The sequence below is a fragment of the Dermacentor albipictus genome, chromosome 1 (assembly GCF_038994185.2).
Source record: "Dermacentor albipictus isolate Rhodes 1998 colony chromosome 1, USDA_Dalb.pri_finalv2, whole genome shotgun sequence".
NCBI lineage: Eukaryota > Metazoa > Arthropoda > Arachnida > Ixodida > Ixodidae > Dermacentor > Dermacentor albipictus.
In genome coordinates this window covers 148,787,135-148,810,030 of record NC_091821.1, presented here as the reverse complement: position 1 = coordinate 148,810,030, position 22,896 = coordinate 148,787,135, and the positions used below count along the sequence as shown (strand labels likewise).

Genomic DNA, 22,896 nt, shown 5'->3' with positions numbered 1-22,896 from the left:
AAAATCCAAGACGTCACAGCGACCATGTGTGGGAACTTCAAGCGTCGCCACCCGTATTTCGTTCTTGCACTTTTTCTGGCTTACTAAGCGTCTTATTGTTATAAGAGTGGTGTTTTTAGTGTTGTAGAAAGGTAATTTACTGATGCAGAAGAAATCATATTTCAATTTAGGAGCACTGAAACACTTTCTCACTCAAAGTGTTCTTCGCACAGTACATCTTCACTTTGCTGAGGTATTCCAAGGCATCTTTGCACGGGGCATCTGGGTCTGGCGTCGGGTCGACATCGTCGTCCGACTCTTCAGTTGCAAGCTCCGCGCCACCGCACACCGCTGCAACGATCGCATCATTCGTGCTCGCTTCCTCACAGACGGGAAGCGCTGACTCACCGACATCAACATATTCTTGGAAAGTATCTGTGGCAGAAACAAACTTGCTTTCAACAAGGCCAGACCACACGTCGTCGGTGTTTACTGTCTCATCGGCAACATTGTCACTCGGCTCATCGGCATCAAGAGCCTCTGCATGGCACACGATGCCTGCTTTGTTGAAGCACTTGCTTACTGTAGTGGCTTTTACCTGACACCACGAAGCGGCAACCTTTCGCAGATGTGTTTTTTGTAAAGTGCCTTTACGGTTGCGATGACACCCTGGTCGAGCGGCTGACATTTTGCAGTCATGTTGGCAGGCAGAAACTTTAACTTGACTGCAGTCAACTTTGGCTTGATGTGGGCTGTGCAATTCTTGACAATGAGCACGACTTGTCGCTTCTCTGCCACAATGTCTTCATCGAACTTGCAAAGCCAGCTTGTGAACATGTCTTGTGTCATCCACGCCTTTTTTTTGGATTTGTATGTCACTGGCAGGTACTCTCGATTTTTAAAGCAACCTGGCCTCGCTGATTTTCCTATGACAAACAAGTGGCCCTTGTCGCTTGCATCCATGTTAGTCAGGTTAGCGCAGAACAACACAGTTATGCACTGCTTTGAGGCCTTGCGGCCAGAGCAGGCTTTGCCTCTCAGTGCAAAAGTGCGGTTCAGCAGAAGGTTATAAAATACGCCAGCTTCATCGGCACTGTATAAGTCTCTGTTCGTATATGTGGACAGCATGGTTTCCAAAGTTAAGCGAAACCAGACTTCGATGGACTCGTCGTTGACACCACCACTTTCACCGCACACCACTTTGCAGCTGATGCCATGGCAATCCTTGAATCGCTCGATCCATTTATTAAATGGGTTGAAGTCATCGTGGCCTAAAAGAGCACCAAGGGACCTGGCTTTTTGTCGGACCACGGGGCCATTCACTGGTATGCTCTGAGCCCTAACTTCATGGAACCATCTGAAGAGCGCTGCGTCCATGTCTTCGTACTTCGACGTACGTATTCTCTTCCGTGACAGGGAAGACGAATCTTGCTGCAGTTGCTGTCACAATTTGTCCTTGTTCTTGTATACAGTCGACATGGTTGTGTCGGAAACGCCGTATTTGGCTGCCACCGATGCCTTCTTCAGCCCACTTTCTATGTCCCTTACAATGCATTCCTTCGTCTCCAGCGATAAGGCATGCCTCTTTCTCACACTGCTTGAAGACGCCGCCGACGCCATGGTGACAAAAGCCCAACAAGACACGTGCACAGAGGTCAACTACGACACAACGAGATCATGATGTGCACACACCAAATGCAACAAAGAGACTACAAAAAAAAAAAAAAAGGAGTGCGCTGTCGTTGCTATCACTTCTACCCTGCACACCCTGATTGGATGCTGCTATAGTGACAAGAACACTCACTCTCTTTCCTCTAAAGTCTCCCATTTTTTTTTCCTTTTTTTTTTGTTTCACTTTTCGCCACTGGTCTCTCCGTGCGCACCCGCGCTCCCCCTTATCTGCGTTTGCGCGCCCGGCAACCGTGTGGACGTGCGGGCCATGCTCAACGCCTCCAAGACAAGGCTGTGCTCTGTGCACCGATTTCATGGTCGCGTGCTTAAAGGAGCCACGCTATAACCGATATTCTGCTTCGCGCGCCTATGCAATAAACGGTCCGCCTATACATTGAGTTCTATGGGAGATATATCGGCGGTCAAAAAACCCACGTGATAACCGGTCCCGCGCTAAAAGCGGTTACGTTATAAGTGGTCTGCACTGTACTATACTCACTTCGTATAGCTATCTACTAATTTGCTATCGCGATCGGTGCTTCGCATTTCGTGCGAAACTGTGACTATTCTCGTTTTTTGGTGATATGAATTTTTGGGTGATATGAATATTTTCGCCGCCCCTTGAGATTTGTATCACCGAGATTCCACTGTATTTCTCAATTTGAGCTTATTTTTCTATACACCCTGGATGTGGGAAAAATATGGCCTCTTGTGCAATGTTCGGGCTTCATACCAGGCCGGAGAGTGTGTTATAAAATAGCCTACACTGCTGCTTATAAACAATTAATTGCAAGCAAGCTGAAACATTACTTTCTTTTAGTTTTATTATAGAAAAGAATATTTACTCTTGCCTATCATTATTGAGAACACTGATGAGCAGTTTCCTAAACTGCACATGACCAAATTTACAATAAGACCGAAATACCTGCATTCTATAGATCTTTCTTCAAGCGCATGCAAAATTTGGCTGAGATTCAGTCATCAGAATTTTTGTCCACAAGCAGTGAGGACAGCCTCGCATTAAAAAGACAGGGAAAGAATAAACGAAGCTGAAAGTTTCTGAACATGCCTATTACTATCACAGATGATTAATTTACATGAAAGTTGGTCAGAATGCAGATCAGCTTTTTCAAAAGAGTAAAACTTGAAAATTTTTCTGCTGGGTAAGTGATACCCTCAGAACCTTTGTAAGCTTTCTCCTCCAGGCAGACTTTCTTTACTGCAATGTGATGATGAGATTTAGCTTCAGCTGTCCGTTTTTCAAATTTTTTTCTTTTATTTTGCTTAAAGTGATTAGCTACCAAGCTGAAAGGATGTCCAACTCCTGTAGAACTTTCTCAAAGCCTTTGGTGAACCTCATTACGGCTACAGAAGTGGCTAAAGCCCCCCAATACTGTTCTCATCCGTCACCTAGGTTAATTAAGAAGTGCTAACCCATTCACCTCCTCAAATTTTCCACCTCATCTCTGACTTATGGAAGCGGAAGTGACGCCCTGATGTTTCTGCCATCCTTTCTGCAGTGCCTATGGCCGTGACACTTTCTCCGCGACCATACCGCTGGCAGTACGCACATACGCTGAAGAGTGATAGTGATTTTTCCTCTATAAAATTCTGTCATGCTGTGATGCCACTTAGGAAACGTGGATGAGTAAGGATACCCATGTGGCTGCTCATGTGTGTTCTCGGCAAGTCCAGAAACAACGTGGAAGACCATGACGAAAAGTAGTAGTGCCGAAACTTCCATCCAAATGCGGGGGAACTGGAACTAAGCAGCAGCGGCTTGTCAAAGGCTGGCATTACTTAAAAAAAAAAAAAAATGGCAGTAGACATGATGAAGGTGCTTTAAAAGTGGCCATCTCCACAACAGTGTGTGGAGATGGCAAATCCAGTTTTGGAGCAGAGCAACCAAATCTTGTTGAAAGACTCGGCCATGTTGGGGGCTTTGCCCTTAATACGTTGAGACAACAGCTTTTTGTCTGAAAGTCTCTCATACGTAGGAAGCATGGCCTTTGCCTGAGCACTGGTAAAAATTGGAGAATGAGCTGGTAGCAACTCAACCAAGCCTGGTGCTTGCTTGTTCTCCAGGAAAGCTCACCATCTGGGAAAAACTTGTGACCCTCATCAGCCAAGTATCATTCAAGCCCCTACAGCTACCATGCCTCAATTACGAAGGTAAATCAGTCTCTTTGCCTTTATTTTTTTTTGCCAAATTATGGCTGTAAATACGAAGTCAATATATCTATTCTCAGCGGTGGATCTTTCTTGGACTGGCCCGGCCTTATCTGCTGGTAGCTCTGCAGCACAGCGCTGCTGTCAGCTGTTAAAGATGGCAGTTATCCTCCACGACAATGTGAGGCCACATGTGGCAATCAGAACCGCCAACAAGCTCCGGTCATTTCACGGGGAGAATCTGGACCACCCACCATACAGTCCAGACTTCTCCCCTTGTGATTTTCACATTTTCAGCCCACTGAAGAAGTTCCTGGCAAGACAGCGATCCCCGTAAAACGATAAAGCCAAGACAGCTGTAAGACGGTGGTTCCACAGTCAGCCAGACAAATTCTACCACAAGGGCACCTCAAATTCAGTGCTGCAATGCAACAAATGTCTGAACCGGTCTGGGAACTATGTAGAAAAATAGTGTAAGGTACGTAGAATGCGTAGTACGTACATACCTATATTTGTAATTACCTGTGTGTACCTTATTTTGGCTAATAAAAAATAGGGGCAAAGACTTTCTGATTTGCGCTTGTAGAATAACTTTTTGCAGCCTTCAGACAGGGAACTTTTCTCACGTATGCAAAGCTTGCTCAATGTGCTACTATTCCTTTAGAGCCAAGCTGAACGCCACACTTTGCTTCAATCACTCATGGTTTCAAAAGATCATTAATACAGAGTGAAAAAAGGTTCAGCACTTACCAATGCATCAATTAGCATATCTGCGCCCTCTTGGCTTTCATGTAGTGAGTCCACATCAGTCAATTCTTGTAGAAGGTCCACAACTGCTATGGAAATGTCTGCAAAAGCAATTTCACCCTGCTTAATTTAACAAACTGCTGCAGTGGAACACTAGTTATATGCTTTCATTTGACGACATGAAAATGCTATTTACAGCTAGTAGTTGTATAGCCCAAGAATGAGTCATTATAGTTGTGGTGCTATCCCACACAACCTGCAAGATGGCAGAAGACATGGGACCTGCAACATCCCATGTCTTGTGCTGTCTGGAAAGGAGCTAAAGATCATCAACCTGAACCGTTCACATCGCAGCGTGCCCTGCAAGCAGGGCCAAGGTCAAACAACGAGCAAAGTCCAACGGTAGTTTCCTACAGTTGTGTGCATTCTGACCACATTACTGACAATCCGGACAGAGAGCTCTATGGCTAAATACAAGTTTCTTTTCATCTCAACCTGTTAAAGGGTCCCTGAAACAATTTTAGTCATACCTTAAATCATTTAGACATAAGTATATCCCATAGAATGCTTCCTCATAAAGCTTTATGATAGTAAGAAAAGTGACACTCATCTTAAGCCATGGTATCTCCCCTCAACTTGTATTCCACAGGGCCATGGTTAAGCCCAGCCTCCTTTAGCATAACACTGTTCAGTGACATGCATGCGTGTGTTGCCTTGTCATCTCATTTTTGTCAGTTCACGCTGCTATTTGTTCAGTGACAAAATGTTATTTACTTCCAGTTGGGTTCGAACATGGTGTTTCCAGCCCCATTTGAATATGCATCAGGGTCCTGGACTAAATTAGATACTGTGTGAGTACTTCTTCCTTCTCTTTTTCGCTCTTGCTCCTTCGCAGTAGAAGGCACTACCTCGCATGTATTAGTGCAGAAAATGTAAAGGTCACAAATGGCGAGCGACATATCAAAAGTTTTGCCTTGGTCCCTTTAGTGTTATTGATAGATGTACACAAAAATTTTTCTGGTCAGTACTGGTTGCTTATAGCACAAGGTTTCCGAAATAAGGTAAAAAACTGGGTTAGTTATAATATGTAAATAACAGAGAGTGCAACATGAAACAGGAAAAAGAAAGAGCCAGCATTGGGCTTTGTCTTGTGTGCTCTATTTTCGTCTCATTGCTGTTTGGACTTTCAGCCATGAACCATAAATTCCACCTTAGATGAGACACATGCATGCTCATTTTCTACATGCCTGTTTTTTTTTTTTTACTACAAATTTTTCCCTGTGGAAAAAGTACTTCCAGAAAGTCAATGCGCTGTCGCCGCTCTTGTCATCTAAATTTCTGGACCCATGGTTGAACCACCAAGTATTTGGCACCGGCAGCTACGGCGAATGGTCACCATACAGTAAAGCAATACCAGTAAGTAGGGCTGCATGAAACAGGCCGGAAGGAAGAGCACAAGTACTAACTGCCACTTGAAATTTATTACTTTAAATGGTGGTTTATATAATGACCAACAGAAAAATTGTGAGATCAGGAGCAAAAATTCATCAGAACTAGAAACAACAAACTGATTAATGAAAAGAATGAATAGGGTATCACAATCATCCGCAGCACATACTGGCATATTCAAGGAATGCAAAATCCCTTTGCAATAGAGCAACTGATGGCTTGCTTCTGAAAGAGTCGCTTTCACTCGCTATGCTGGCTGCTTTGACAATGATGCAGGTGCGATCATCTCTTTGCCTGAAGATGACCACTGTGTGCTTGAACACGGGTGTACAGCCGTATGCGTAACAATGCAGGGCTAAGAGACCTTCTTTTTCTTCTTTTCACCCAATGGGTACATGGCTAGTTTGCTTGAATTTACTTAACTAATTCATTATTACTTGCACATCTTTTAGCGCACTACCAGCTGCTGGAGGCTCAGAATCTTACAAAATTAGCAAAACTGACAGCGCTCAAACTACATCGCTAAAGTGCATGTAACAATCACTAATAAGCTTATATAAATGCCAATTATACCAGTATTCTCATGGGCCAAAAGACCCAAGATGCTCTGGACAGAATTCAGTTCAACCAAGATTGGATAGAGCTCTGGCTGGGTGGCTACAATGTGCATCTCCTGCAGGATGTCATTAAGTTCCACCTCAGAATCCATGAACCTGCGAAGAAAGCACAAAGGCATTGTATCAGCAGTGTCCAAGTAGATCCATAGCAAGGAAACTGAGCATAAAGATAACCGAGAAGAAAGGGTAAATGATATCTTTACTAAAGAATAATGCAAATCCCACACAATGCGGGGATCGGTCTAGGTGAAGCTGGGGTAAGCCGTCAAAACGAAACATCTCAACGAAAGACTTCCAGGGCACATCAGCAATGAAAGTGCCTTGTAAATCGTCAGCCAGGTGGCAGAGAAACGCAACAGAGCACCGCCACTGACCACATCATCCAAGCCTTTGGACCTCACAAAGCTCTCATGCAAGAACATACCTCAAAGAGCTGGTCATTGACAGAAGAGGCCACATACTCCTTTGACAACGAAAAACGGGAAAAAAAGCCAAAGAAAGCTATTCGCTTTATTTTAAAAAATGATGCGCTTGAAGGTGTGTGTTTGTTGCAATGAGGATATTTAGTTTGTGTTTGTTGTCCCATTGTGCAACTCCATAAGTCCAGGGGGTTTTGCCAAGAAAGCTTTGCTTTAACAAAAACATGTTAATAGCATAGACAATTGTTTTCTTCACCCATTTGATGATGCAACTTTTGGGTAAATCAGAACCCTTTCTTCTGGCCTGCGAAATCTCATCAACTTTTACTTATACAGGCACAAGACTTCATGAGCTGGTAACAAGTCAGTCTAATAAATGTGCCTTTCTTATATAGCTACACAGTTCTCATGATCAAACCACACTGTAATAAAATTTGTGACATCTTATGGAATTACGTAATACAGGCTGGTGCATATTGCACATTTTCGCTGGCCTCTCCATGATCAAATGCTCCACAAGTGCACATGGAACTCATTCTGTAAAGTACGAGGAAGTTTGCAGGAGGCACCTAACAGCATGATGCCTCAAAAAATTAAATTTTGGTGTTTTAGGTACCAAAACCATGATCCGATTATGAGGCAGACTGTAGTGAGGCTCCTGATTAATTTTGACTACCTGCGGTTTTCTAATGTGCACCTAATGCACGGTACATTGACACTTTTGCGTTTTGCCTCCATCAAAATGTGGCTGCCGTGGCTGGGATTTGATCCCACGCAGCACAACGCCATAGCTACCAGGCCACCATGGCAGGTCAGCATGGTACCTCGATGCAAGTGTCACTATTTATGAAGCATGCTTTCAAGGCACAATATTTTGTAGCCATGCTAAGTTGGGCTGTGGGGGTGATTTAGCCCTTTAAAGATGGAAGACGAGCTCAACTCGCAACTTGTCAAGCGAAAACTTGCCAAAAAGACGAATGACGAGACCAGTTGGTCGTGCACTTTTTTTTGTTATTGCTCTTTGTGCAGGCCTGAAGACAATTTGAGCTCTTGTGCTGCTCTGTGCTTCTTCCAAATGGCTGGCTTTGTTTAGTGCTTATGGTAAATAACATCAGGTCATGAAAGGAGCTGTTGAGTGAAATTGGGGCATATACTCATTTGTGTGCGGTGGAGCCCACCTTCATTATTAGTGTAAAAAAAAAAAAGCAGTTTTTGTTATTAAACTTCACCTTTCTGACAATTTTTTTTTTGTGGTCTTGCTCTATATCATCATTAGAGCTTGTGTGCAGTGAAGCCTACTTTTGTTACAGCATAAACAATGTTTTTTTTTTCTTTTTGAAGCAAAATTTACTTCCCAGACAAACATTTTGCATGTGGTCTTGCTCTATGTGATTATAAGACTCATTTGCATGCAAAAAAAAAAATTCCGCCTTTTTTTACAAGTTTCATTATTAATTTTTTTTTTACTATCCTTGAATGGTTCAAGGTGTACTGACACATATTTTAAATGTTATAGAAACTCTACTATACATGCTTCTTGCATGTCAAAGGACAACGCAGGAATGAAGGTTGTACAAAATATTTTGATGCTAAAGTTGTCTTGAAATGCCAGACCTGGCGCAATTGACATTACTGTGCTATGACATCATGCACTGAGCAAAATTTGCTGACATCATGTGGGAGTAACACTAAGTATGATGTCATTGTTCACAAAAAAATAAACGACTGTTGTGCACATTTATTCTGGCTGCACTTGTGTGTGATAGCCACAAGAATCAGAGGGTTGGGGAGAGCCAATGTGTCATAACGTCATAATGCATCCACCTCCTGCGTACTGAAATTGAAAGTGGTTCATAGGAATGAGTATGACAGGAAATTATTCAAGGCTTTCTGACATGTACCAGCACTATGGTTAGGAGAGTTCGAACTAACATTAAAAAAAAAAAAGAAAGATGACAAATTGGCAATGTCATGTCAGTACCAGTGATCATGACCAGGTGACATTGGACTGACAATTGAATAACCTTCGCACAACAGGCCTAAGTAAGTGGTGTGGCCTGTATAAAATTAACCCAAACCAACTTGAATGTTTATACGAACAGTATTTTAAAGGGGCCCTGAACCACCCTTCAGGCTTGGTGAAATAACATAGTTCACAGGTAGCATATGCTGCTGTGAACACCTCAGCAAAGTTTTGCTATCATATGCAGTGTGTGGAGCTCGCAAGCGGATTGCAAAGTCACCTTTCTCTCAAACGCTTTCTTGTCAACAGAAGGCCCTGTCCTCACTCTCTTCTGGACGCTTTAGTTTGTTATCGGACGCATTATTTTGTCATTCCCTTAGACGGCTGCTATTGGCCGATAGCTGACATCAAGCCGCTGTCGGCTATATGGTGTAGATACCGCGGCCGCTGCAGAGTGCTGTCACGTGTCCGATGGCTAAGCTCACTGCAGCTCATTGAGGGCAACTGCGTTTGGCTTATGTTTTGAGCATCGTAGGCACCAAAGGTGGAAGTCGTGGTGTCTATGTTAACATTCAAAATGAAATTTGAACTGAACACCACGGTGGCATTTAGAAGGCAGAGTGTTGTGGGCACGTCCAACTGCGCCGCAACCTTCGCAGTGCAAGGCATTGAAGAACGAATGGGAGCACAGTGGAGGCTGTGTTTGATAGCCAATAACTCTGTTTCTGCTGAATGCAATGAAGTACATTTTGCGGCAAAGTATTTCTGAAATAGTATTTTCACTTGTAATGCCTTTCTCCACTTTGATAGAAAGTGGTTCAGGGCCCCTTTAAAGTACGATTTATTTAAATTACAAATTTGAGTGTTACGTTTCCACACCTGTTTAAAGAGATGGCTTACTAAAAAAAAAGAAACAAGGAAAAAGAGAGAGAGAGACATCGAATAATAAGTAAAAAGTTGGACGCCTCATTGATTAGAATGTTGTCTTGTGCTCAACAATGATGTTGGTCTTCAACTCGTTCTTTTACTTCATAGTGAGATTTACACAATGCAAGTGAATGGAATGTTACAGCCCAGGCCATCATGCAACCTGTCACCATTGTAGGAATAGACTTCTGATGGCAAAAAAAAATATGCTAACTTATGATCTTTCTGAAAAAAGAAAGTATGAATGCAATAAAGCCAAAATAGAAAAAGCAGCAAGACACAAGTACATAGATTTTTTTCTTTTTAGAAGAGTATTCCTTCGGGTACTGTACAACTACTTAGAAGGCATAAACCACTGCATCGCTCTTGACTTGCCTTTGATGGACCTTGTACAAGTTGGTCTTATGACCCCAGTACACTGCATCAATGAAGCGGCCACATGTGCAATAACAGCTGCACGAGTAGCTTGTTCATCACTACACATCACATCAGCTGCAAGACAGCACATGGTGCCTTATTGCATGAAAGGTGCACTCAGTTTGGTTTTATTATCATCATCCTAATTCATCCTCATCTATTCTTCGATTCTCGTTGGCATTCAAAGATGTTGTGCAGCAGTGAAAAACCCCCAAGTGCCTGCCTGTGGCAATGAATCATCAGTTCCTTGGCTTAAAACACACGCCTGTTGACTGACAACCATAAAAAAGAGCAGTACAGTCATGAGAGATGAAAAATGGAAATTTATAGATTTGCAGTCAAATCTTTTTTTATAGATGCCAAAATGACCTCTTAGTGCAAATTATCCAATGTTTGCATAAATGCTGCATGCTGCAACAGGTTAAGCTTCTTGGCAAAGTTTGGCAAAGCAATAGCATCATGGAATGCGCCTGGTCTTGTGGAGGCCCCTTGGACCCCCATCTCCAGACATGCAACTTGTACCGTTTGCCTTGAGCGATTGCAAGGAAAATGCCACACGGCCTTATTTCAGCCTGCATATATTCCCTCCGAATGCCGGTGTGACATGGAGCCTGCTGTCCACATACCCTTATCACATTACGTCATGCGCTGCACATACGAACAGTGCCCGAGGAGTGTGGCCTCCTCGTCCTCACCTCAAAATCTTTCACCCGTAGTATTCAATGTGCATGAGTGCTTTTGCCCAACAGATTTACCTTCGGCGCTCCTGGTTATCGAACGAGGGGACTAACCTAGTTCCATGCCCTCCTGAGTAAGGTGTGGCAAATCTAGCTCACTATAGTGCCGTGTCACTGAGTGAACTTCCTGAGAGTCTTCACCCATAGTCCGCCACTGCCACCCTAGGGCCGTAATCCATAGCTGGACCTGCTCCTCGTACGTATTGGGGAAGACACTTCCTTAGTTGATACCACTGCTGCAGTCGTGTCTAAGCCTTGCCAGTGAGCTAACGAACCCGCCACAGCACCTCCTTGAGTGCGTCGTGAAGTAAGGACTTGAGCATTGCACAGGCCTACTTTTTATGGCCCGGGCCCACTGATAAACTGCACATTACCCAACAGGGTCGGCACGGTGGAAGGCTGCTCTAAGCAGGCTCAAGTGAGAATGAATGTTACAAAAGTTACCAACAGCCCCATAGACTGCATAGGAATAAAGCGACAGTTAAAGCAGTAAAGTTTTACATCTTTCATTTTGCTCAAGCCTTTTAATATAGCAATGGGATACAATAAAATATGCAGAAAAGTAAATAAATAGATACAAGATATGTAGATAGAAATTAGACACATTAGATCAAAAACTGTGCAAAAACAGAAGATTTCACAGGGACCCCTGCTTAAGGCAGGTACACCTTTCATTCATGGTATACCCATAATCGCAACAAATTAACAAACACTATTGTAGCAATTGTATTCTATTTCAGTGTTCGTGCTTTGACTTTTTCCACTTTCTGGAGTTTGTTTTCAGCATGTCATGCAGCTGAATACCTTTGGAAATATCTACAAAGATTGCGCAGCTACCCTGCTTCTCCACAAGAAAAATAGAAAATCAGCTATCAAGAAAGGGGTCAAGTAAGAAGGCACAACCTCTCCACTACTATTAACTGCATGCTTAGAAGAAGCACTTAAGCTATTAGATTGGGAAGGCTTCTAGCTTCTGCTGTCTCAACAACCTTCAGTTTGCAGATGACATTGTCCTGATCAGCAACACTGGGGATGAAGTGCAACAAATGATTGAGGACCTTAACCAAGAAAGTGGAAAAGTAGGGTTAATAATGCAGAAGATTAACAAGCAGAAGACAAAGGTAATGTTCAATAGCCTGGCAAAGGATCAAGAATTCATGATCACCAGTCAGCCTCTAGAGTCTGTGCAGAAGTATGTTTACCTAGGTCAATTACTCATTGGGGACCCTGAACATGAGAAGGGAACTTACAGAAGAATAAAAATGGGTTGGAGTGTATACAGTAGGCATTACCAAATCCGGACTGGGAGCTTACCACTGTAGTTGAAAAGTGCACAATAATTGCATTGTACCAGTGCTAACATATGGGGCAGAAACTTGGAAGTTAACAAGGAAGCTCGAGAACATCTCGAGGCCTGGAGCAAAGAGCAATGTAACAAAAAACATTAGGCATAACATTAAGATACAGGAAGAGCGTGGTGTAGATCAGAGAGCAAATGGGGATAGCAGATATTTTAGTTGACATTAAAAGAAAAATATGCGGATCCCATGCACTGTGGGATTCGATGTAGGCGACACTTTCTGAGCTGCTTGCCTTTGATTGGTGATAATTAGTGGGGATGTTGACGGCAAATGTTTAGCTTATTCAACATTTAGTCCATTACGAGAGTGGTGAGTTGATGTTAAACATTACTTTGCGTGTACCACATCTGTTTGTATGCGAAGTGCACAGAACACAGAGGGAGAGGCGTTTGTTTGAGGCGTTCTTGCGAGCCATACTTAACCTACAAGAGGGTTGAGCGTTGCATTTTCTCACATGGCACAATGCATCATGGCCGAAGTATAAAACTTTCAGTTGTATTACGGAGCTGTATGTGCCAAAGCCACAATCGGGTTATGAGGCATGCCGTAGTGACTGACTCCGGATCAATTTTGATACCGTGGTGCTATTTAACATGTCCCTAAATCGAAATGCACGAGCCTTTTTATTTTGCCCCAGTTGAAATGCGGCCACTCTGATCGGGATCAAACCCGCCACCTTGAGCAATGCCATTGCCACAAAGCTACAACGGTGGGCACACGTGTTGATTTGACGTGCGACCGTTTACGTAATGTCGCCTAGGCTCCACAGTGCACTTTAACGTGGCTCTGCTTGTGTACAGCGTGTGTAAGCTGTCCGTTGAATAAATTTGTATGGTGTTTATTTTTCAGAAATGGCAGAAACATACTGTACCGTACCTTGAACTTAAATATATCCAGTTTGCCCGCAACCGCTGTCGTGTCTATAGTAGTAGCGTTTCCTTGCCTTCTCGTGTCACCTTATTCTTATCTACCCCCCCCCCCCCCCCCGTATGGGAACAGCGAGCGAAGAATTGCAAGGCTGTTATTCACTTGTTTTGCGACTTCTACCCATTCTCTGCCCCCTCCTCTCCGCCTCCTATCTGCCATTTCATCTAGCTTCCCTCTGGTCTTGCACGTTACAAGAAAAGTATGCACTGCAGTTTCTGCTATGCTTTAGCGGAGGGTCACGGATAATTACAGCTGTCAAGAGGCTAATGTGGCGACGTAGATGGAGATCCAGAGGGTATTGTGCATATGCAACACGATGAAAAGGTCCAAAGAAGTTCCTTTTTCACGTCGCCCTTCCTCTCTGCTGTGCTCTTGTCATGCATACACAAGTTCCAAACCACCCCTCGACCACAGTGTGCCAGGTGGCGACGGCGTTATGTATACACACGCTCTGACCCCCTACCCGACGTGGTGTGCCAGGCAGCAGCAGCAGTGGGAAAGTCAAAGGAAGAGGCAAAGAAAGCTTCGCTTTAAAGAATGGAGCTAGGCAGGCCATGTAATGAGTATGGGAGATAACTGGTGGACCATTAGAGTTACAGAATGGGTGCCAAGGAAAGCGAAGTGCAGTTGACAATGGCAGAAAATTAGGTGTGTTAATGAAATCAGGAAATTTGCAGGCACAAGTTGGAATCAGCTAGCGCAAGACAGGGGTAATAGAAGATCATTGCGAGAGGCCTTCGTCCTACAGTGGACATAAAAATAGGCTGATAATGATGCAGCTGATAGAATGCATCAGTGTTTTCTTACACGCCCCTGCATCATGTAAGAGGAAATCAGCGCAATAGTGCATACATTACAAAGCACACCAACAAACAGCGTCACTGCAATTGTCTTTTATTTCAGCATTTGTGCTTCACCGCTTATCACTTTCTTGAATGAGCTTGCAGCATGTTCCTTTGTGTGGAGGGTCTTTTGCTGCACAAAGTGGAGCTAAAGTTCCATCATGCATGAATAAAGGCCAGCACGCAGCCTGCTGCACTGCTCAAATGCTACTTGAGCCTGGCCTGAAAGAAGTCCGCAGTGCCTAGCCCATGGGCCGAGTTGGGTTTTTGGCTCGGTGCGGGCCTGTGCAGTGCTCTAGCAGGGACAAGCTTGTTTTGTTTTTAGACTTTAGCTAGCTGGTCTCGCGCACATTAGGCCAAACCCTGACAGTGTTCACATGCATCTGCCAGGTTGTGGCTTTCTATGGCTGTACTCTTTATTTCTGCCTCAAGTGCGCTAGTCAACCATCGCTTGTCTCTCTGTTCAGGTTGTACAAGTGTGTACAACCTAAGGCCAGCATTGCCCCCCATAACAAGAATGAATGCATTGAAAAGAGATGCGGGAGCACACTCATTCAAACCAACCAAAAGTAGACAACACTCATGTCAATGGATGATATTCCCAAGGAGGTGAGACACAGCTATAGCAGCATGGAACAGCAACTGAGAGGGTATGCCACAGCTTGAGGAGAGCAATTTTCTGCCACTTGTAACACTTTTAATGTACAGAGCATATGCAGCATAGTGTAAATGGAATCAGCATTGCAATGCTGTGGAAGTAGTAGGGTACAGTAGAATCTTAATAATTCAAACTCGAAGGGGCCTGAAAATTTGTTCGAATTAAAAGAAGTTCGAATTAAAGGAAACTAAATGAATGGAGGACTTGCCTGCTGTGGTGCATGCGCACTGAGCTAACCCACGATTGGGAAGAGAGAGAGAAAGAAAGAAACGTTTATTGTACGAAACAGTGTCCCGAGCGAGGACGGGTATCACCCTAAGGTGGGAAGGCTCCTTAGTCCAGGAACCCTCTGGCTTCGACTGCCCTCTTGGCCCTGGCGACGAGTTGTCGTTGGTCTTCCAGGTCCCCGAGGGTTAGCTTGGCCTCCCACATTTCGAATAGGTCGTTTGCTTCTATTGCTCGTTTTGCGTGCGTCTCTGGTTGCATGTCGCTGCCTTCCTGCCACGGGCATTCCAGGAGCAAGTGTGCCAGAGTGTCGGGTACGTTGCAGAGTGGGCAGAGGTATCCGTAGAGCGTCGGGTAGGGGCGATGCATTATCATTCCTTGCGTGTACGCACTACTTTGCAGGCGTCTGAGGTTCAGGCTTTCTTCTCTGTCGAGTTTAGGGTGCGGTGGAGGGTACGCTCGAGCCTGTAATGTTGCAATATGGCCAAATAGTGGGTGGGTACGGCCTCCGTCTCTTCTGTCGTGGGTCCGAGAGCGCGTGGGGAGAGGGGAGCCCGGCTGACGTACTCGCGGGCAGCGGCGTGGGCCGCTTCGTTCCCCTCTAGTCCCTCGTGTCCGGGTACCCACATTACGGAGGTGTACGGGAGCGGAGTGCTTCGTTTTTTTAGTATCTTGAGTGCGTCGGCCGAGATGCGGCCCCACAAGAAGTTTCTGCAGGCGGCCTGAGAGTCGGTGAATATAACCGCTGAGTCTGTGCATGTAGTGGTGGCGAGAGCGATTGCCGCTTCTTCAGCCGTTTCCGGGTTGCGTGCCTTGATGGTTGCCGATGCTAGCTCGGAGCCTTGGGAGTCTACGACGCTGAGAGCGTACGCGTTTCAATGCGGATACTTGGTCGCGTCGGTGTAGCGGGCATTCGGGTCATGCTTGAAACTTCGTTTGATGGCGTTGGCTCTAGCCCGTCTTCTACTCTTGTGATATATGGGATGCATGTTGCGCGGGACACGTGCGATGCAAATGCACTCTCGAACGTCCGGTGGTATTCGCTCTTTCTTGTTCGTGTCTGCGACATACGTCTCGCTGTAGTTCAGGTGTCGCAGTACTGATCTCCCTGTGGGCGTGAGCTTGAGTCGTTCTAGCTGGCTGTTCTTGTGCGCTTCGGCGAGCTCTTGCCACGTGTTGTGGACGCCCATCTTAAGGAGACGTGATGTAGAGGCCATGGCGGGGAGTCCCAGGGCGACTTTGATTGCCTTCCTTATCATGATGTTGAGCTTTTCGATTTCACCGTTCTTTAAAGCCAGGCACGGTGTGCCGTATGTGATGCGGCTAGTGAGCAGTGCTTGTATTATGCTTAGAGTGTCTTGTTCCTTGAGCCCGTTTCTTTGGCTTGAGATCCTCTTGACAAGGTGCGCGAGTTGCGAAAGGGTGCGTTCTAGCCTCGGTAGGCTTGCAGCTCCCGATCCGTCTTTGTGGATGTGGAGTCCAAGTACTCGCATGGTGTCGACTTTCGGGATTGTTGTCCCGTTGAGTGTGATGGTAGGGTCGGGCTCTTCGTAGTTGGGTGGTCGGCCTCTCGTTCTTGCTTTCAGGACGAGGTGCTCAGACTTCTCTGGGGCGCAGCGGAGACCGCAGTTTCGGAGATAGCTTTCGATGGTGTCGACGGCTTCTTGTAAGCTACTTTCTTGCCTTCCAACGTTCGTAGCTCTGGTCCAGAGCGTGACGTCATCAGCATACATAGCGCGACGCAGATCTGGCATGGTCTCGAGGAGTGGGGGTAGCTTGATCATAGCTACATTAAAGAGTAGCGGTGAAATGACCGACCCTTGCGGGGTGCCTCTGTTTGGAAGTAGGAAGCTTTCACTGCGGATGTTGCAGATTCCGACTGTTGCCGTGCGGTCCATCAGAAAGTTTCTGACGTATGCGTATGACGTAGCGCCGCAGCCGGTGTCTTCGAGATTGGTGAGGATCGCGTCGTGGCTAACGTTATCGAAGGCTCCCTTGACGTCTACTGCCACTATGGAGTATTTGCTTCGATTGTTTAGGTGATCTAGAAGGCCTTCTTTTAGTTGTAAGAGCACGTCCTGCGTTGAGAGGTGCTGCCTGAAGCCGAACATGGTGTCTGGTAGGTGGTCGTTGTCTTCCAGGTACTGGGTAATGCGATCGTGAACCATATGTTTGAAAAGCTTTCCCGCGCAACTGCGGGAACAACTGCTCATTCTAACTTTTGGTATGCTTCACAGCGTAACACTGCTACATTGGGGCAAAGCTGGCATTCGGGAACCGGTATTAAGCAATGCATTATGCTTTCCGCGCTCCGAAGCCATTGGAAAGGATTACAAAGGCAGAGTTGATGCCATTGCTAACAGCGGCGAACTGTCTAAGTGAAAAACATGGTACCGAAGAGCAAGAACCTTGGCAGCGAACGTCGAAGCAGCTAGTCCTTGCATTGCTGCAGTGTGGCTACGGCGGCCAGCAAATCTGCGTGCGAGAGCGCCTGCTCGAGGTGGCGAGATAATCAAAATAGCGGAGGTGGTGGCTTCGATTAATGCCGTTCCAGACCTGCGGTCACGGCAAAGAGTCCAGAAAATCGGATGGCGAAGGTTGGCGAAAGATGGGGTGCTGGTGCGGTGAAGGCATTTGAATTATCGGGCATGTCCGAAAAATCAGCCATTGACTGCACAGGACACCCGTCACTAACAGAAGTATGCAGCGACGTGGGCCAGCACATTAATTTATGCCATGTTTTTTTATGCTTCGTGCACAGCGTTGAGGCACCTCTTTTAAGCTCTTCCTCTATGGCGGTGTCAGAGGAATGCTGGTCGGAGGTGCCGTTGTGGGTTTTGGCGCAATGCTGAGAGCATTGTCGGTTCACAGTACGTTCGAATCAATCAGCGCAAATGCTTGCACGTTCAAATTATCGGGCGTTTTTGCCCGTTGGAATACACATAACTTTGGCGGGACCACAGCGTCAGTTCGAATTAAGCCTGTTCGAATCAACGAGATTTGACTGTATATGAAGTCAGGGCAGCTGCGAAGAAGAAATGCGACTGTAACTGGCAAGTCAAAAGTGATGTAGCGAGCTGTGCCTCTTAATAGCTACAGCACATGACGAGACCTAAAGCATTATACCGAACCAGTAGTGCAGAGCAGCAGGAACCTGAGTTCATATTTTGCAACAGTTCTTTTCATATTTTCCTTTTTGTCCATTATTAAGCAGAAGAAAAGTAAGGCATGAACATAACAGGGACTACGATAGAAGCTTACATGACAAACCAGTACATACATTTATAACGTCGCACTACTGTTCCACAGACAAAACATACAGGAAAGCAGTGCTTTTCAATAGCACATAGGATACTTTACTGAGTGTCTTAACAACAGTATGTAAGAGACCATCTCCTAAACATTATTTTTGGGCACAAAAGGAGACACACAAAGGAAAGACACACACATACACACAAAGTGCCACTTCCAACTGATTTAAAGGCTCACAAGGTGAGAACATAGGGCTCAATTTTTGCACATGTACAACACAAGGCGCAGATGTTGCGACAGTGCTGTTTGTGTTTTCTTTGTATCTCTCCTATCACTTCGAAAAATAATGTTTAGTAGACCCCTCAAACTTGCCTAAAAAGGAGTCCTATTGAGGCAGTCTTTACTAGGAAGAACAAATATGTGGCACCACGAACAAGTCTCAAATGGTCGATGCCGTATAGTTATGGTGCCATCTGTATGTTTGAAAAATGCAATAATTTTTCAACTCTTTGTTGCCCAGCAAGTGCACAGCACCCTGTGTGGATACAAGTAATTTTTTATTTGCTTTGTAGTCTCTTGGTTTTCATACCAAGACTTCTTTACGCTAGCTTTTCAGTGACCGCGTCTGTGCATGCGGCAGTTGGTTTTGGTTTCATCTCGCGGGCAGTTTTTGTTCATTGCAAACGTAAAAACGTTTATCTGGTTTCTAATCTCTCAAAGGGTCACCACTAGATCTTCGCCCGTCTGTTGCTCATAGGAGTACAATTACATCTGTTCAGAGGTGGGCACTGGTATGTATACAAACGATGCTGTCATGCCTGTGTTTCTTTTCTCGAGACTTGGATTGTGATACCCCTTGGTGGCAACGCAACGAAGGATTACTGCCAGTTTCTGACTCGTTTGGGTTTTGTGATGGGTGCACAACCATCTAGTTTTCTTGCGTGCGCTCACGTACACTGTTCGATTACACTGTGAGCATGCGCACTGGTTGCTCGGCTGAAAGTGAGACAAGCGGCGAGTTCTGCAATGCAGAATACTACCCAAGTGCTGAATCAGAATATATGTAGTTCAGTGTATGTACGTCTTTTGTTGTTATAAGAGTATTTATGTTAGCGTATGTATATTCATGAATAGATAATGCATGTTTACCTACAAAAAATATTTTTTGTCCCTTTATGGTCACTCTAAAAACATTGCGGTACATTTTTTTTAGAAATAGGTCAGGCTGCTGATTTTAAATCTGCAATAAAAAAAAATTAGATGTCGAAAAGTTGCATTTGCAAAAAAAAAAGCAAAAAAAAATCGACTCTCAAAGGGTTAACCAGACTGCACAGAAAAGGGTATGGCATCCCTAATGCTCATACGCTGTAAGTACAGAAAATGGCCACAGGAGTTAACGGGAAGCTGAAACACTTAAAAAAAAAAGTTTCCTGCGGCATTCTACAGTTTTTAGTCCATTGAACACAAATATCTAGTTTAAAAAGGGCGGAAACAAACGCAAGCAGCTTTTTTTTGCAAGAAAACGCGCACCAGCGCCTCAGGGCGTCGCGCGAACGCCGCTCTTGCCCGTGATTGGTCGGGACTGCTGTGACGTCATTCACGGGGATCACTGGTCGGCGCCGCCGTTTCAAAGCGTGTATAGGTGTTGTTCTGTGGTAGCACGCTGTTCTGGTCTGGCTTCACAGATGAGTTGTAAGCATTATCGAACGTTCTCGCTGTCTCGGGCAGCTTGTATTTTCGCCTTACATGTTCAAACCGACAGCCGATACAGAAAACGATGGAGGCAACGACGATGTTGAGTGTGCCACCAGTGAGAATGATGTGTGCACCTTCTCGCGCATTGGAAATATTAGCTGGTACGTATGTTTTTTCATGTAGCTGCACGTTGCAATGACAGGAGAAAAAAAATGCACTAAAGTGTCACTGGGGAAGTTGCTGCTGGAAGAATGCCGAAGCACTAACTTCGCATTAGATTGTAAATACGGGTGCAATTAATTCCGCGATGTCAAGCACCTTGCCGCTGCTTGTCTAAAGTTCGGTGGCTTTTAGCGAGTTGACACACGATCGCGAACGTAAGTACCGCATTTCAAAGCGCGCACATACAGTGCTGTGAGGTACAGTCACAGAAGTTGCTTATCATACACATCCAGATCGGGATGGCCAGGGGGATTATACGTACAATATTCAGACTATGGTTCGACGACTTTGCGATTGTGGCTCGATCAAGAATAGGCATGCGTGCTGCATGCTAGTGTTAACATACAGATATTAGGCAGTTTTAGCACCGCCGTGTGGCAAACATGGTAACTTTATGGTAACTGCAACCGTATGACGAATGTCACTAGGCAAGCCTAGCAACGCTAGCAACAACGCGTTTCCGCATTGGTCATAAGGCTATCCGGCTACACTAAAACTGTGTTACCAGACGTTCACAGCTGCAAATGTTCGCATTTCTCGAGTATATTAATGTGGGCACCGGAACACCGGAATCGGAATACCAATTGTCCGCATTATTGTCAAGCTATGATGATAATCCCTATCGCAGAAATGGTACGAGCACAGCACAGTTGATTTCGTCGGCACGAAATTCTCTCTCCTCACCACACGGACCGACTGCGCTGCAAGCTTCTTGTCCTTCTGGACCATGTTAAACACCACATCGTCTCGCCCTCCTGTTTTCGTACAGCTAAATGCTGCACAGAACGAAGGCATGTTGGGAACCCTTGGCTGTAGGCACTCGCACAGCACAGAAGGGAACCACAGTTCACGAAACTGGCAAAAGAAAGCAAACGTCAGCGGCGGCAGATCTCTCAAAGCATCGTTTAGTAAAGCGCAGGACGAAAAGGAACACGCCAGCACATGCCAGCATGCCGGTCCGCCGGCGCGCTCCCCGGGAATGACATCACTCTCGCTGGTTCTCTCCTCCGGCTGCCTCCTCACCTGGCACTCCGGGAAGCGACGGGGGCGTGTCCGCGGGGGGGATTTAAAGCAATTTCCGCACCTTATATTAACATAGCGAAGAAAAAATTTTCAGAACCGTAAATTAATAGGTCCGTTCTTTCCAATCCCAGCAATTCATGGAATTTGAAAACCGTTTCAGCTTCCCTTTAATGCCAGCAGGCCAGGTAGCACGTTTTGCACCTGCTTACTATATATGTTTGGCAGTAGAAACTCACTTTTCAGGAAGATCTGGGTATTTGATCCTCAGCTCTTGGTTTTTAAGCACCCTTTTCTCAAAATTGAGTATAAGTTTCTTGAGATTCGTGTCATCAAGAATGTCAACCTGAATTTGAAAAAGAAAAAAGAAGAACATCAGAAGAAAAACAAGAATTAGGAGGGTAAAAAGTTGAACGCCATGCACACAACACATACAAATACACACAATAAGTGTGACACGTTTTCAGGCTCATGGAAGTGAAATGGGGGTTGTAGCCCACCAAACTCCATAGGGTTAGGCTAAATACATGTACTGGGCAAAGGAGATATTCCCATAAACAACCAAACCTTCGTTTACATTTTCACAAGAATAGCTCATGCACGTATATAACTAAGTATTAATAATCAAGCATCAAGAATATAAAGATACCCGTCAACCTGCAAACTTTAACATTCTTAAATATCTCATAGACTAACATCAGACAGGAGGCAGGGGAGAGGAATAGCATGCATTTTTAATGTTTTCTTTCAGCAGACACCTTTAGAGGGACACATACGTACTTTAGTAATTATGATTAACCTTTAGGTGCAGCACACTTTGAACAGTCGATACTGACAAGCAACACACTGTTTTAATATCCAAGTGATTTTTGAGTTACTACATTGCTGTTCACAATTTTGCTTGATTCAGGAACTTGCCTGAATAAACTTGCTCCAAGCAGGCACCCATCTGGGGTCCTTTTATGACCATCAGAGGCTTTCCAACGGAAGGATTTATGAACAGAATTTATTTTTCATAAAAGGAATGATTCCGAATTTGTAAAGCTTTAAAAAAAGGGGGGGGGGAGAGTGGCAGGTATATATAAGCTAAGGCATCAAAATTAATGCGTACACTAAAGCTCGACTGTATCTGTCAACAAATGTGCTCTTCTCTACTTTTCTTTCATCTATAGTCATCTAATGTATGGAATAATTGTCCGAGGAAACATATCTTTGTTACAGTTCATCTGTTCAGCGCATTCAGAACACTGCTACCTGCATTATTACATACAATCTATGTCGCTCTAGTGCTCTTAATTTGCACCATTAATATTGCATTTTATCCATGCGCAATTCGTGTTTACTTGTTTATTCTTTAAAGGGGCCCTGAACCACTTGTTATCGAAGAGGAGAAATGCATTAGAAGTTAAAATAGGCTATTTAAGAAGTACTTTTTCGCAAAAAGTACTTCAATGAGATCAGCAGAAGCAGGGTTATAGGTAATCAAACATGGGCTTAGCGGTGCTTTCGCTCCTTCAATTCCTTGCACTGCGAAGGCTACAGCGGAGGGGGGCGTGCGCACAACACTCCGCCTTCTAAATGTCACCATGGCGAGCAGTT

The 22,896-nt window shown here is 44.9% G+C and overlaps 1 protein-coding gene across 2 annotated transcripts in view; it reads right to left on the bottom strand.

Moving 5' to 3' along the window:
• The window catches only part of LOC135903008 (beta-catenin-like protein 1), a 167,753-nt gene that overhangs the window by 142,366 nt on the left and 2,491 nt on the right, over nt 1-22,896 (bottom strand). For both annotated transcript variants that reach the window (XM_065433363.1, XM_065433362.1), the window contains exons 4-6: nt 21,537-21,643; nt 6,589-6,728; nt 4,570-4,667 (exon numbers count right to left, since the gene is read on the bottom strand). In XM_065433363.1, coding sequence (XP_065289435.1) covers nt 4,570-4,667; nt 6,589-6,728; nt 21,537-21,643 — 345 coding nt within the window. The remainder of the gene's footprint in view (nt 1-4,569; nt 4,668-6,588; nt 6,729-21,536; nt 21,644-22,896) is intronic.